Source organism: Arachis hypogaea, chromosome 7 (genome assembly GCF_003086295.3).
Source record: "Arachis hypogaea cultivar Tifrunner chromosome 7, arahy.Tifrunner.gnm2.J5K5, whole genome shotgun sequence".
In the NCBI taxonomy this organism is placed as follows: Eukaryota; Viridiplantae; Streptophyta; class Magnoliopsida; order Fabales; family Fabaceae; genus Arachis; species Arachis hypogaea.
The window spans coordinates 13,973,767-13,986,125 of NC_092042.1; the positions used below are offsets into that span (position 1 = coordinate 13,973,767).

Here is a 12,359-nt window from a genome sequence, read left to right on the forward strand (position 1 = left end):
TAATAGAAATTGCATATTTCAATAAAATGAATAATAAAAAGATCATAGCCATTTTTTTAACGAAATATTATACTTGCACAACATGATGAAAAATCTTTTATTTTCATTTGTTCTGTTATACCATCATTTTATGTTTAGTAGTCATAACAATATTAAAATTGATAATAATTATTAGAGATTAGATCATAATTATCATAACAACGGTATTAAGAACAACAACAATAACAAAATTAATAACTCATTGTAAACTAACTTAAAAAAATCATATAAAGAAATGAGAAACTGCTTTTTTTTTATTAAAACCAATAAATTAGTAAAAATTTAATTAAAATACGAAAATACAGATCATAATATAATGAGCAAACTACATACATCATTAAAATTATTAAACTTATTAATTACACAAAGATTTAATTTTTCCTCCACAACTGAGTTTTCTGCTTATGTCCTGTTGTACACATATTACTTCAAACAACCCACATACTTTTTAAATAAATTTAAATGATACGATTAGTATAAAAATTTGATCGAACCGCATATTGTAAATGGGTTTATATAAAACTAATTTTTCTATTGGGTACATCTATCGATAATATACTAGGCTACTAAAATTTACATCTTCAACAAAATACATGATAAGGTGTACATGAATGAGAAGAATTATGGAGATGTATTATTAGTTAAAGTCTTTGTTGTGTATGTCATAAAATTGTTAATTGATTTTTTGGGGGTTTGTAAATAAAAAGTTTTACCCAATTGTTAGGTGATTGGTTTAAAATAATTTACTTACTTAGATTTAATCTCTTTAATTTGTATATAATTGTCCTTAATATTATTTAGAAAATTAGAAAGTATGAATTATGTCCAAGTTATGTTTGAAAAATTTGGTGTTGAGATATAGGCAGGAGGAGTTGGACTGAATTAATGGCAATTATAAAAAATGATGAGGCTGAAGTTTGGAGAACGCATCACGATAGTAAGAAGTTACTAAGGATGTTGAAGTCTGTTGAACAAGAAAATAAAAAAGAAGATCGAGAGGGACAAAGAAGGAGTTGGAGGTACAATGAAATGATTTGCATGCCAAATGTTGTAAGTGGAGGCGTAAACTGTGGCCTGAAGTTCTCAAAAGCTGATTTTCGAATTCATCCTAAAGTTACTAAGATGCACCACGAATTAAAGCAGATATTTTGGTGGCATAGAGTGGAAGGTGGCGCAACATCACTTGCGACCAAGTGCCTGACGTGTCAGAAGATGAAGACAGAGCATTGAAGACTGTATGTTAGGAAGATAGTAAGGTTGCACAAGGTGTTAATCGCTTCTGTGTTAGTGTGAACCCAGAGAATCAAGTATCTTAGGTCCCGAAATGATAGCTGAGACAACGGAACAAAGATCAAGCAAATTCCAGTTAAGATTCTCATTACAAAAAGTCGACAAAAGAGTTATGCGAAATTGAAGAGAAAACCTTTCAAATTTTAAGAAGGAAGTCCTATATTCGTGAAGATTACTTCAACAAACTAGAACCGATGAGCAGTCAAGATTGAAGCCGAAGTGTAATGGGACCTGAGTTAGCAGGAAAAAAAAGGACCGTTTCAGATTTTGAAGAGAATTAGGTCGGTGACGTATCGGGTAAATCTACCCCCACATCTTTCAAACCGATACAACGTATTTTACGTCTCGTAGTTTCAAAAGTATGCTTCTGATGCCAATTACATTTTAAAACCTGAACCAGTGTAACTGAGAGAGGATCTAGCGCGTCAAATAACTCCGGTTAGAATTGACAATACTAGTGTTAAGCTATGCGGAAAAGGAGTTTTGTTAGTAAAGATTGCTTAGAGTCTAGCTGGAATCGAGGAACACACCTAGGAACTTAAGTCAGAAATGAGAGAAGACTATCCTTACCTATTTTCAGGTAACTAGATCTGAATTTTGGGGACAAAATTCTTAATTAGGTGGGTAGGATGTAAACTCCATGAAATAAATAAATAATTAGCTAATAAATTAATTATTATTAAAAAAATTAAAAAATTAAATTTTTTATTTAAAGGAGTAAAAATACGAATTTTGATACTAATTTTAAAGATTTTAACTCAAAACTGGACCAATAAACCGAACCGGATTCAAACTGGACCCAAGTCCCACCAAACAAACATAAGAGCTCAGCCTCTTGTCCCCTTTTCTTTCATTTTTACGCTGAAGGGAAGAAGAGTAATGTTAAAAATCTAAACTTAACGTCTTTGAAAATTCAATCGTCCATAATTTTTAATCTAGATCTCCGATTGACGAGCCGTCAATGGTTACGTATTTGTTCGGAGTTCTTTTCAATTCTATTCGAACAAAGGGGTAAACAAGATTGCATTTCTCATCCAGTTCTTTCCCTCTTCAATTTCAATATTTTTGAGTTTGGGTATTAAAAAATTGAGTAATTTTTATGATTTAGGTGAACTCTGGCAATGGAAAATCACTGGATTTTGTCCAGTTGATCCGTGGGTAAGGTAAGAAACTGTTGAACCTTTATGAATCATCGAATTAGTGAACCCTATGATGACTATAGTGATATTGTGTGAATTAGATTGTGTTCTTGTTGATTTGGAGTTCAATTTGGTGCTTTGGAACGAAATTTGGGTGATTAAACCTGAGGAATTGGCGTTGGGAAGTTTAGAACTTGTGAAAAGAGAAGTTTTTGAAGTGTTCCGAGTTTAAGGAGGAATCGGCCAAGGTATGATTTTAATTGGTTTCTCGTAGTTAATGTTTAATGTCACGTGAAAATTTAGGTTAGAAGACCTTAATATAGGAATGAATTGAATGAATTATTGATGGATTGTGTATATGGTACATGATATGTGTACAAAGGACAAATGAATTTGTATGTGTTGGATTATGTCTTGGATAAGTATAAAAAAATAATGAAGATTGTTGATGTATTAAGGATTGATGGTGAGTTTGTGAAATTGAATTGAATGGTTTGGTTGAGAGATGTGTGGTTTGATTTTGTAAGCAATTTGTTATTGGAGTTGGGTGATTTTGGAAAAAAAATTAATATTATAATTAGTTTGATTTTGAAATAATTTGATATTGGAAATGATTTAAATGACTTAGAAGTGTTTGGTTTGGTGGTTGGGACCCTTGAAGGGTGGCAGAAGTTTGAGTTTTAGAGGAGATGTTGGCGAAATTTGTATAAAAATTGAAGATTTGATTTAAAGTGTTATTTTAAAAAGAAAAGAGATTATTATGTGCCTTGTATATTTTGAGAGTAATTGTTGACTATTTGTCGTAAGATGTGACCAAATACTTTAACTTTCCGGATTTCAGAAAAGAGATTATTATGTGCCTTGTATATTTTGAGAGTAATTGTTGACTATTTGTCATAAGATGTGACCGAATACTTTAACTTTCCGGGTTTCTCTATGGACATGTATATATATATATATATATATATATATATATATATATATATATATATATATATTTGAGCTTGGGATTTTTTCATGGAATTATATTATTAAGCTTGGAATTTGACTCTATAGAATATTATATTATTGGGCTTGGAGTTTGACTCCATGGATATTATTTTTTAACTTGGGGATGCGCACACAGAAAGACTGTCCAATGGTTAGTTACTAGGACATGTCGGGTTGGCTGTATAACTGACATATGAGACTCATTAGCTATAGGATAGGCATACATCATGTGCATTTGTATGTCTTACTTGAGTGTGTGTTATTTTGGTTTGCCTAATTGCTTAACTCTACTTATCTACTACTTATTCTACTTGCTGTAATTGCACCTCTATTTGTGTTTTCCTTACTTGAATTGTATGTGTATGTTTTCTGAGAGACCCCTCTTGGTGGAGGTGTGAAGGGGGTTGTTCCACCGATAATTCGGAGGATTGGGAAAGACAGAAAGTGAAGTATTAGGTTAAAGTTAGATTTAGAACTTGAATACCTTATTAGATAACTTAATTTCTGGTTTAGTTGGATCATTAAGTTGAAATTCAAGTGTCGAAATTCTAGGAATACCTCTTACTTTTTCGAGACCTTTTATATTACTATGCGGGCAGCTTTACCATGTTGAAAATCCCCGGTTCTCATTTCATACATATTTATGTTATTTTTCAGATGCAGGTCGAGAAGCACATCATTGAGCGTCTGGAGAAATTCTTTACAAGCGAAGAACTGTCTTTTGGTTGTTATATTTTGTTTTAAAGCTATGTATATATGTATATAGAATCTCCGCATGTATATTTTGTATTTTGTCCCTTCTAGAAGTTGACTTAGAGAAACACGTGTTTATTCTATAGTTTGAGTTATATTTTGCGTTGTATAAATATATATAATTACATACTCCTGATCGGCCTTAATTTCACATGTTGAGTTTGGAATTTGATAGCTGTATCTTTGAAATTCCGATCTTTATATATATGTGCTATCTATCCTTACGATCTCGTTTGTCTGGCTTATTCGTATCTATGTGAGTGTGACATGATTTTCTTTTGTTTTTTTTGGGCTTTTATTTAGCTTATTTTTCAAGGCTCCTAGATATAAATTCTTTCAGCTATATTTATGTACGTATTTTATTTTTAGAGGTCGTAATACTTTACCACTTTTACTTTAAGACTTAAACGTAAAATTCTGTATAATAGAGTATTACATTATATTTCTAAAAAATCTATTTTTATAATGATATAAAATTATAAACTTTAAGTAAAAGTAAAAATAAAAATAAAATTATGTAATGTGAATGTTTATTACATATCTTCTATTCATAAAAAACCCGCGAAGATCTATTTAACTCTATACATGAAAATTGTTGCATATTATATTTTGATAAGAAATGTTGTGTAATTTTCTTATTTTGAAGAGGGGGTTTTATATTTTAACATTTATATATTATAAAATAGATATTTTTTTATTTTTTCTAGGTATGATTTTGTGACGGCTATAAATAAACCATCACAATCATCCAAAGCATAATGCTTAATTTTTTATAAGCATTAATATCAAAAACTTATTTGTTTAAATTGTTAAAAGTATATTTGAAACTTATGAACGAAAAAACATGTTCATACCTTCTTGATGGTGGCTGATTTGTTGGTCCCAACTATCTTTGGGACTAACGTTGGTCTTGTAGTCTAATTTTTAATTTAAACTATTAGATTATTTTAATATTATATCTAATGGTGTAAATTAAATACAAATTTATATATTTAATTTTATTAAATACCCCCTAATATTTAACATTTTACAAATAAACCTTTTCATCTTTCTCTTATTATTTTTTTTACAAAAGGGTCTCTTCTTCTTCTTCTGATTTTCTTCTTCTTTTTCTTATTCACCATTGCAATGAACCCTTCTTCTCCACTGCAATGAACCCACCGGCACTAACAGCAACTACCAGGATCTGGATTTGTCTTCCTCTTATTATTTGTTTTCCTCTTCTGGTTTTCTTCTTCTTCTTCTTATTCACCATTGCAATGATCCCTTCTTCACTACTGCAATGAACCCCAACACTAACAGCAACTACTAGGGTCTGGATCGAGACTACCCATGAATGCATGCAAGTGTCAGATCCTGGATCGAGATTATTCTGCACCCCTGCTCACCCCGCCACTAAAATTTGTGATGTTCTTCTCGTCTGTATAGTCATCGACGTCGTGTGGTATTTTCTGAGGAGGAGGTATTTTTCATCGAAACTGCCTCACATACATACACAAAGACACACATTTCACACTTGAGACAGGAAAATCAAAAAAGAAAAAACATGAAACAAAAGGGAAAAAAATGTTTGCTGAAGAGAATGGTCTCAAAGGAGACCCATGACTTCCAACCATTTGTCAAGCATCAGAATCGTTCCTTACTTCCCCAAATAAGGTTTTCATTTTTTCTTTTTTCTTTTTTTCTTTCAACGTTTTTATTTTTATATTTTTTAGAATAACATAAAATATTTTATCGTAATTTCTTTAATTTTTTAACCTTCTTCATCAACAGATCTATAGCTGTGGCTGTTTGGGTTTATAAGATGCTTAGAAATCTGAAATTGATGGTGTGCCACACAAAAAATCAATGAAAAGACATGCATGAGACCAACTATAAGCTAATAGAATAAATCTAGCCATGGAACAAAAAAGGTCAGTCAATAATCTTGCATTTTTCTTAATGTTGTTGAAACTTATGGTTGAGCAGGACATAATTGAACTTTGTTAATTAGAGGGAGTGAGTGAAGGATTGTTGATGATTTTTTTTTTAATAGCTAATTGGTGTTAAAAATACATTCATGAAAATACTCATATCTCTTTAAAAAGAGTTACTTCATGATATTAATTGAACTTATTTAATAGGGTAAATATGTATGATGTCAATTTTTACACAACTTAATCTCAAGTATGGTATATATTGTCCTATTTTATGCATCGAATAACTTGTATTCACTCATAGATTAGATTTTGTTTGTATGCTTACGAAGAAAATGATTGTGAAACTAATGTAAAAAATAAAGCAAATAGAATCCTAGGAAGGCTATTTATAACTCAAAATATGTTCATACCACATAGAAAATAATGTTAGCACTATGGTTAGGACAACAATAAAGAAAAAGTGATTTTACTAGAATTGGTTTTACTAGAATTGAGTGAGAAAATTTGTATTAAAAATTTGAATGCCTCTGGAGATAGTTGTGATAAATATAACATGTGCTTGTATAATAAGAAAACTGTCAGAGTTCTTTCTAAAGAGTTTATTAATGAGAAGAATCAAATCTCCTTATTTATGAGTGAAGGGTGTTTTCTTATATGGTAACTGGGTTGATTTTAATAGTTAATTCATGTCTTCATAAAAAGTCCTAGAAATATCCTTGATTGTTTTTAAATTTAGCTTATAAAAAAATATAGAGTTGGTTTAAACTTACAAAATGGCTCAAATATGATGAAGATAGCATATATTAGCTCAAATAAGTAATACACATGTATATATACATTAAGTCAAGTTATGAGCCAACCGGTTAAATCAGTATTTATTCAAATTCCACTTACTAATATATGGATCCAATTTCTTAAACTATTAATGAGTTTAGTTCAAAGGAGTTCACGGAGGCAGTTCCATTAAATTAAACTTATGAGTTAGCCAAACTTGTTAGAATAAATGTGTTAACGTAGTTTTATATTTTATAGTAGAGTAAAATATTTTTTACATATATGAGTTGAATTTATACTTGAGATTAAAGTAGAAAAAAAAATTTACAATATTCATAAATTTAGTGTGTTGTGTTGAATTTATACTTCTGATTAAAGTAAAGAATTTTCTATATATGTGATGCCTTGGTGTGATGGAGCAATTTATGCCGAGGAGGCATGAGTTCTTTGATAATTGGAATGTCAATAAAAGCATGGAACCATGAGTTAAGGTTAGGCATTGACTCTGCATCAATAAAGTTGATGGCCACAACTTCCTTAGCTATTCCAATCCAGTATGGAAGCCAGCCATAGCTATGTCTGCAAAGCCAATATTATCACCTCCAAAGAAGCGTTTTCCCTCAAGTCCAACCTCAAGCCTCTTCAGATTCTCTCGAGCTTCTTCTGCTGTCTTCTGTTGCTCTTCTCCTACCTTGGAAAACGCTGCCACAAATATCCTCAAAGGTACACATAATTGGAATGAATCTTTTATATTCATCTTTAATTAAAGCGATCTTTTATTGACACTAACTATTTAATATTGCCACTGAACTTTTAGTCGCGACTCTGGTCTCTGGGTTCTTCAATGGTTGTCTATGAGAGAGAAGTTTAATCCTACAGTGTCGGGCATTGTAAGTTAGCCAAAGACATATTGATTAATTATATGCATGCAGAGCATATTATTTAACTAATTAATCCATATTTGCAGCTAAATGAGCAATATATCCGTACATCCGTTGTGGTGGATCTTTTGTTGGGGATGTTCAATGACCACAAATATGAGTTTCAGAAGAAGAGCAATGAGTTCTGGGCTACGCTTTAGCGTGAACAGCATGGAGAGCAACATTTTTGCATATTTAGTTATTATTTTCAAAATTTGCTTTAATCTTCAATTGTGAACGAGATTAGTGACATTTATAATTTATTTGTTGGATTATTATTTTAAAAGAGAAAGTTTGTCTGGTCTAAAAACTTTGTTACATTATTATATTCGTAATAAATACAAAGATCAATAATATTTTACTATTTTTATTTTAGGAGTTTGTTGGAACATGTGTGTGAATTTACATGTGTGTGAGTTTGTTGTAACGTTATGCTCACTTATATTCATCATGTGTTTTTTGCCATTCTAAATTGAAAAAAATTAGTTAAAGATTCACACATGATTTTTTTTATTCCAGCGTTCAGACACATGTCTCAACAAATACATAACCACACTATCATACCATAGAAAGGATGCCTTTCATGCACATATTCTTCAATAAAATTCATACAAAAGTTAAGAAGAACAGAGAGTGATGTCCGTATTGAGCCTTCTTCACAATTAACCCAACTGCACTTCTTTTACAATCTTTTATGCTTTAACTAATCATAATAAGACTCTTCTTGCTGAGTTCTGCATCTTACAATTACAAGATCACAAAACCGTCTCTTGTAAGCCATAACTCAAAATGTACTCATTATTGTAAATATACCAATCTTGTCTCAAATCTCACCTTTTTCATAGCAATTAAGCAAATAAGACCAAGTTCATCATGAAAATTCATACACAAAATTCAATTACTCAAGTTTTATTCAAATATCACATAATAAATTACTCAAGTTTTATTCAAATATCACATAATAATAATTTATATAATACTAAATCGAGAACTCTTCACTAAGTTCCATGTCGACACTTGCATCAGAATCTCCTGCCCAAAACTCTTGTTCTTTATAATCTTCTTCAAGATCAGATGCCCAAAATTTTTGCAATATCAAATAAAATATTGATCAATCTCCACTCTTATTAATGAAAATTATATAATTAATATGTTGTGGTACGCAAATCATTAAACCAAATATTACCATTTCTGCATCTGCATCTAAATCTTTCTCAACATGGTTCCTATTTATGCCATAAAAAGTTGCATTGGTCTGCTGCTGAATGTTCTTTGCCAATGGACAAGATTTTTTATTGTGCCCTTCCATGCGACAAATACTACATCGTTGTGGTTTTCGTTTGATCTTCTCACTTGGACGACACTTAGACCTACAACTTTGTGGATTCTTAGGAAAAATACCATCTGAATCATCAGCTTGCGCACCAACTTGCTTTTCTTGTTCATCTTCAATCTTGAAATCTTCGATTAGGCTCATAACAGTATCTCGAACAAGGTGGAATCTCTCCTGTCTTCGACTAGCGACATAGGACAGCTGCCGACACCAATCCATCAAGCATCCATATTGACTCAATATTATAGACTCCCAAGTAACGCCACTTGAATCGAAAGTGCTTGTCTTGGCATTCTTCGACCATCTTGTCAACACAAGAGACTTTGGCGCTCAAGGATGTTAAGAAACACCAGCACACAAACTATATGCTCACACGGAATTCTAAAAGAATCCATCCTTAAGCATGAACAATTAAACTTCGTCCTTTCATTATCCACAGACACCTCCCATGAACTATTTAGACTTCCATATTTAGATATTGTATAAAGTACAAATGAATCAAATGACACATCTTGCACAACCTTCATTCTTGCAGCCCTAACAAGCATGGGTCGAAATATAAAAAATAACTCTCGTGTATAGAAATTTGATGCAGACCTTTCCAGAGGTTCTAATGCTGTTTTAAGTACCGGAAGACCAGATATGGAAACATAGTCAGCTTCAACCTCCTTATATCTTAGGTAGGTAAGACACCGCTTAAAATGCTTTATGAAATCAACCAAATTGTATTGAGATTTAACATATTTTGCAGTAATAGAGTGCAAACCTTCGCATCGAGAAGTTGTCCTAAATCCTGCAAAAAACTTGCCTCGAATATGTGCAGTGACCCATATATGCCTTTTCTTGTACATGTCAATAATCCAATTCTTTTCAGCTACACCAAACTCCTCAACCATTCCAAACCACTTCTGCTCAAACACACTAATCTCATAATCTCCAAGCATGCACTTCTTGAGCATAGATGTAAATTTTGGGTTTCCAACATTACTTGTGGCGTTCCGAATGAGGTGCCAAGCACATAATCTATGATGGGCATTTGGAAATACCGTCTCAATTGCAAATCTCATTGATGGAGCACCATTTGTAATCACAGATACAGGTGCTTTTCCCTTCATGGCTGCCAATAGTTGCTGTAATAACCACACGTAGACCTCCTTACTCTCATCGGTAACTAGAGCACTTCCAAATACCACTGTTTGGTTGTGATGATTCACACCGAAAAACACTACTACCGGACACAAGTACTTGTTCTTCTTGTATGTCGCATCAAAGGCAAGCACATCTCCAAATACTTCATAATCTAATTGGCTTCTTCCATCACACCAAAATAGAGCTCGCAATACCCCTTTAGCATCAACTATGTGCTCATAATAGAGGCTTGTATCTTCAGCTTTCTGGTTTTTGAGGTATCGCAATGCCGCTCTAGCATCACCCAGGACATGACGCCTTCGCCTAGCAATCTCATTATACATATTCCTTAAGGTATAATTAACATTTTCATAACCACCTGCTTGATTAGCTAACATAGCATATATATGGAGTGTGCTAATGCCTGCATCCTTCATGTTGTTCATTTGACTAGCATCAGCTTCTGCCATTTTTCTTGTGTAGGAAGGAAACCAACTAACCTAGGATCAAGGCAATCATGATTGTGCGATTCAACAAACAAAGCCACATGCCATCTTCCAGTGTAAGCCACAAAACGAACTACAAACCTAGCCAGACAACCACAATGAGTCTCAGATTTTGGCTCCCTTTTTCTGTTTTCCATATTATAATATTTCTCTGGTCTAAATCCCTCACGAGAGCACACAAACAATTGCTTCACATATTCTCCTTTGCTATTTTTCCAAGTCTTACTTTTTCTAGCACCAAAACCAACAGATTTCGCATAATGGTTATAGAAATCAAATGCTATCTGAAGATTAGGAAAATGAAAGCATTCCATCTCATGAGCACCTATGTTCAGAAAATTAACCATGGCAATATTTTCAATATCTTCTATTCGATATAATTCATCCACCTCATGTGAAAAATCGTTCCCATAAAATATTTTTTGAAATTCATGCTCCCCTAAATCCTCAGAATTCACAGCTTCCTGCTCAATTTCATCTTGATACATTCCTTGAAATTCCTCTGTATCATCTAACTCTTCTATCATCTAACTCTTTTATCATCCACTTCAAGATTCTACTTAGCAATTAATTGCAACCGGAAAAACATAAAAAAATTGTATTCTAATAAATCAAAGTGCAGAGACCACTAACATGAAAATAATAGCACTGTTCTAATTCTATATTTTTTTTAACTTATTAAATTCTAAAACAAGTAAAATAGAAGAAAGCGTTGAAAATGTAGAAAATAATTTTCCTTATGCTATCAAACTCAATATCGATTAAAAAAAATAAAAGGAAAAAGAAACATCAATGTCCAAGCAGAAAATATCGACAACTATGTACAATAAACGGATTTAAATTTATGAAAAAATGAACAGGGAACCATTAATACGGAAGGAAGAAGAAACTATGTGATAAAATACAATATTCATGCAATAGAGAGGACTTACCGTGGTCGCACTTCTCTTGTGCCACTGTCGAAACCACCATTGCTGCCTCCATTATCAGGTGCGTGCTCCATATGAACCCTAAGAGATTTCAGATTTTCTGGTGTTTTGTTAAATTAGTCATTAATATAATTTTAATTGGCCCAATAAAAAATAGGGATATGATGGTAAATGATTAATATTGGGTTATTCTTGTAATAAATAAGAGATATAGTACTGATGTTATAATAATTGACTAAGGGTGTTTTTGCAAAAAAAAAAAAAAAATACAACTGTGTTAGACAAACATTAGGAAAGACCAACGTAAATGCCACCCTTTTTGATGATCAAACTATTCAAACATACAACAAGCCTGATCTCACCGTAAAAGCAAAAGAGCTTTCATCTATCAAATCTATTGCCTATTATCTATCTATTATCTATTACTAATTTTACGATCAAAATATATCACAATATTAATTTTTTTTATTATAATTAAAATTAAATCTTTTTTTTTTATTTTTAAATTTTTCTAGTTTTCCTTCTCCTTTTCTTTATTTATTTCATTCCTTTATCCACTCTATCTCTTATATATATATATATATATATATATATATATATATATATATATATATATATAATGATCAATTATAAATTTAA

The 12,359-nt window shown here is 31.8% G+C and overlaps 2 protein-coding genes across 3 annotated transcripts; one reads left to right on the forward strand and one right to left on the reverse strand.

The window, feature by feature from the left end:
* Positions 1-6,989: 6,989 nt before the first annotated feature.
* LOC112703984 (uncharacterized) lies at positions 6,990-8,118 on the forward strand. The gene is made up of 3 exons (XM_072198622.1): positions 6,990-7,627; positions 7,722-7,794; positions 7,872-8,118. The coding sequence occupies exons 1-3, from the start codon at positions 7,461-7,463 to the stop codon at positions 7,983-7,985; spliced, it is 354 nt and encodes a 117-aa protein (XP_072054723.1). The 5' UTR covers positions 6,990-7,460; the 3' UTR covers positions 7,986-8,118.
* Positions 8,119-8,766: 648 nt separating this feature from the next.
* On the reverse strand, positions 8,767-12,084 carry LOC112701166 (protein FAR1-RELATED SEQUENCE 5-like). 2 transcript variants are annotated; one of them, XM_029287907.2, is made up of 2 exons: positions 11,724-12,084; positions 8,767-11,022 (listed from the first exon to the last, which is right to left on the reverse strand). In XM_029287907.2, the coding sequence occupies exon 2, from the start codon at positions 10,753-10,755 to the stop codon at positions 9,466-9,468; it is 1,290 nt and encodes a 429-aa protein (XP_029143740.1). In that variant the 5' UTR covers positions 10,756-11,022; positions 11,724-12,084; the 3' UTR covers positions 8,767-9,465. The 2 variants fall into 2 exon arrangements, with proteins under 2 accessions (XP_029143740.1, XP_072055283.1); XM_072199182.1 differs by having other exon boundaries at positions 8,767-11,347.
* Positions 12,085-12,359: the final 275 nt, after the last annotated feature.

What these genes read in the sequence shown, in the direction of transcription:
- LOC112701166 (XM_029287907.2), bottom strand. Translation starts at nt 10,755, where the DNA reads ATGGCAGAAGCTGATGCTAGTCAAATGAACAACATGAAGGATGCAGGC.
- LOC112703984 (XM_072198622.1), top strand. Translation starts at nt 7,461, where the DNA reads ATGGAAGCCAGCCATAGCTATGTCTGCAAAGCCAATATTATCACCTCC. An exon ending in TGCCACAAATATCCTCAAAG is followed by an intron (nt 7,628 to 7,721) that starts GTACACATAATT and finishes CTGAACTTTTAG; the next exon opens with TCGCGACTCTGGTCTCTGGG. An exon ending in ATCCTACAGTGTCGGGCATT is followed by an intron (nt 7,795 to 7,871) that starts GTAAGTTAGCCA and finishes CCATATTTGCAG; the next exon opens with CTAAATGAGCAATATATCCG.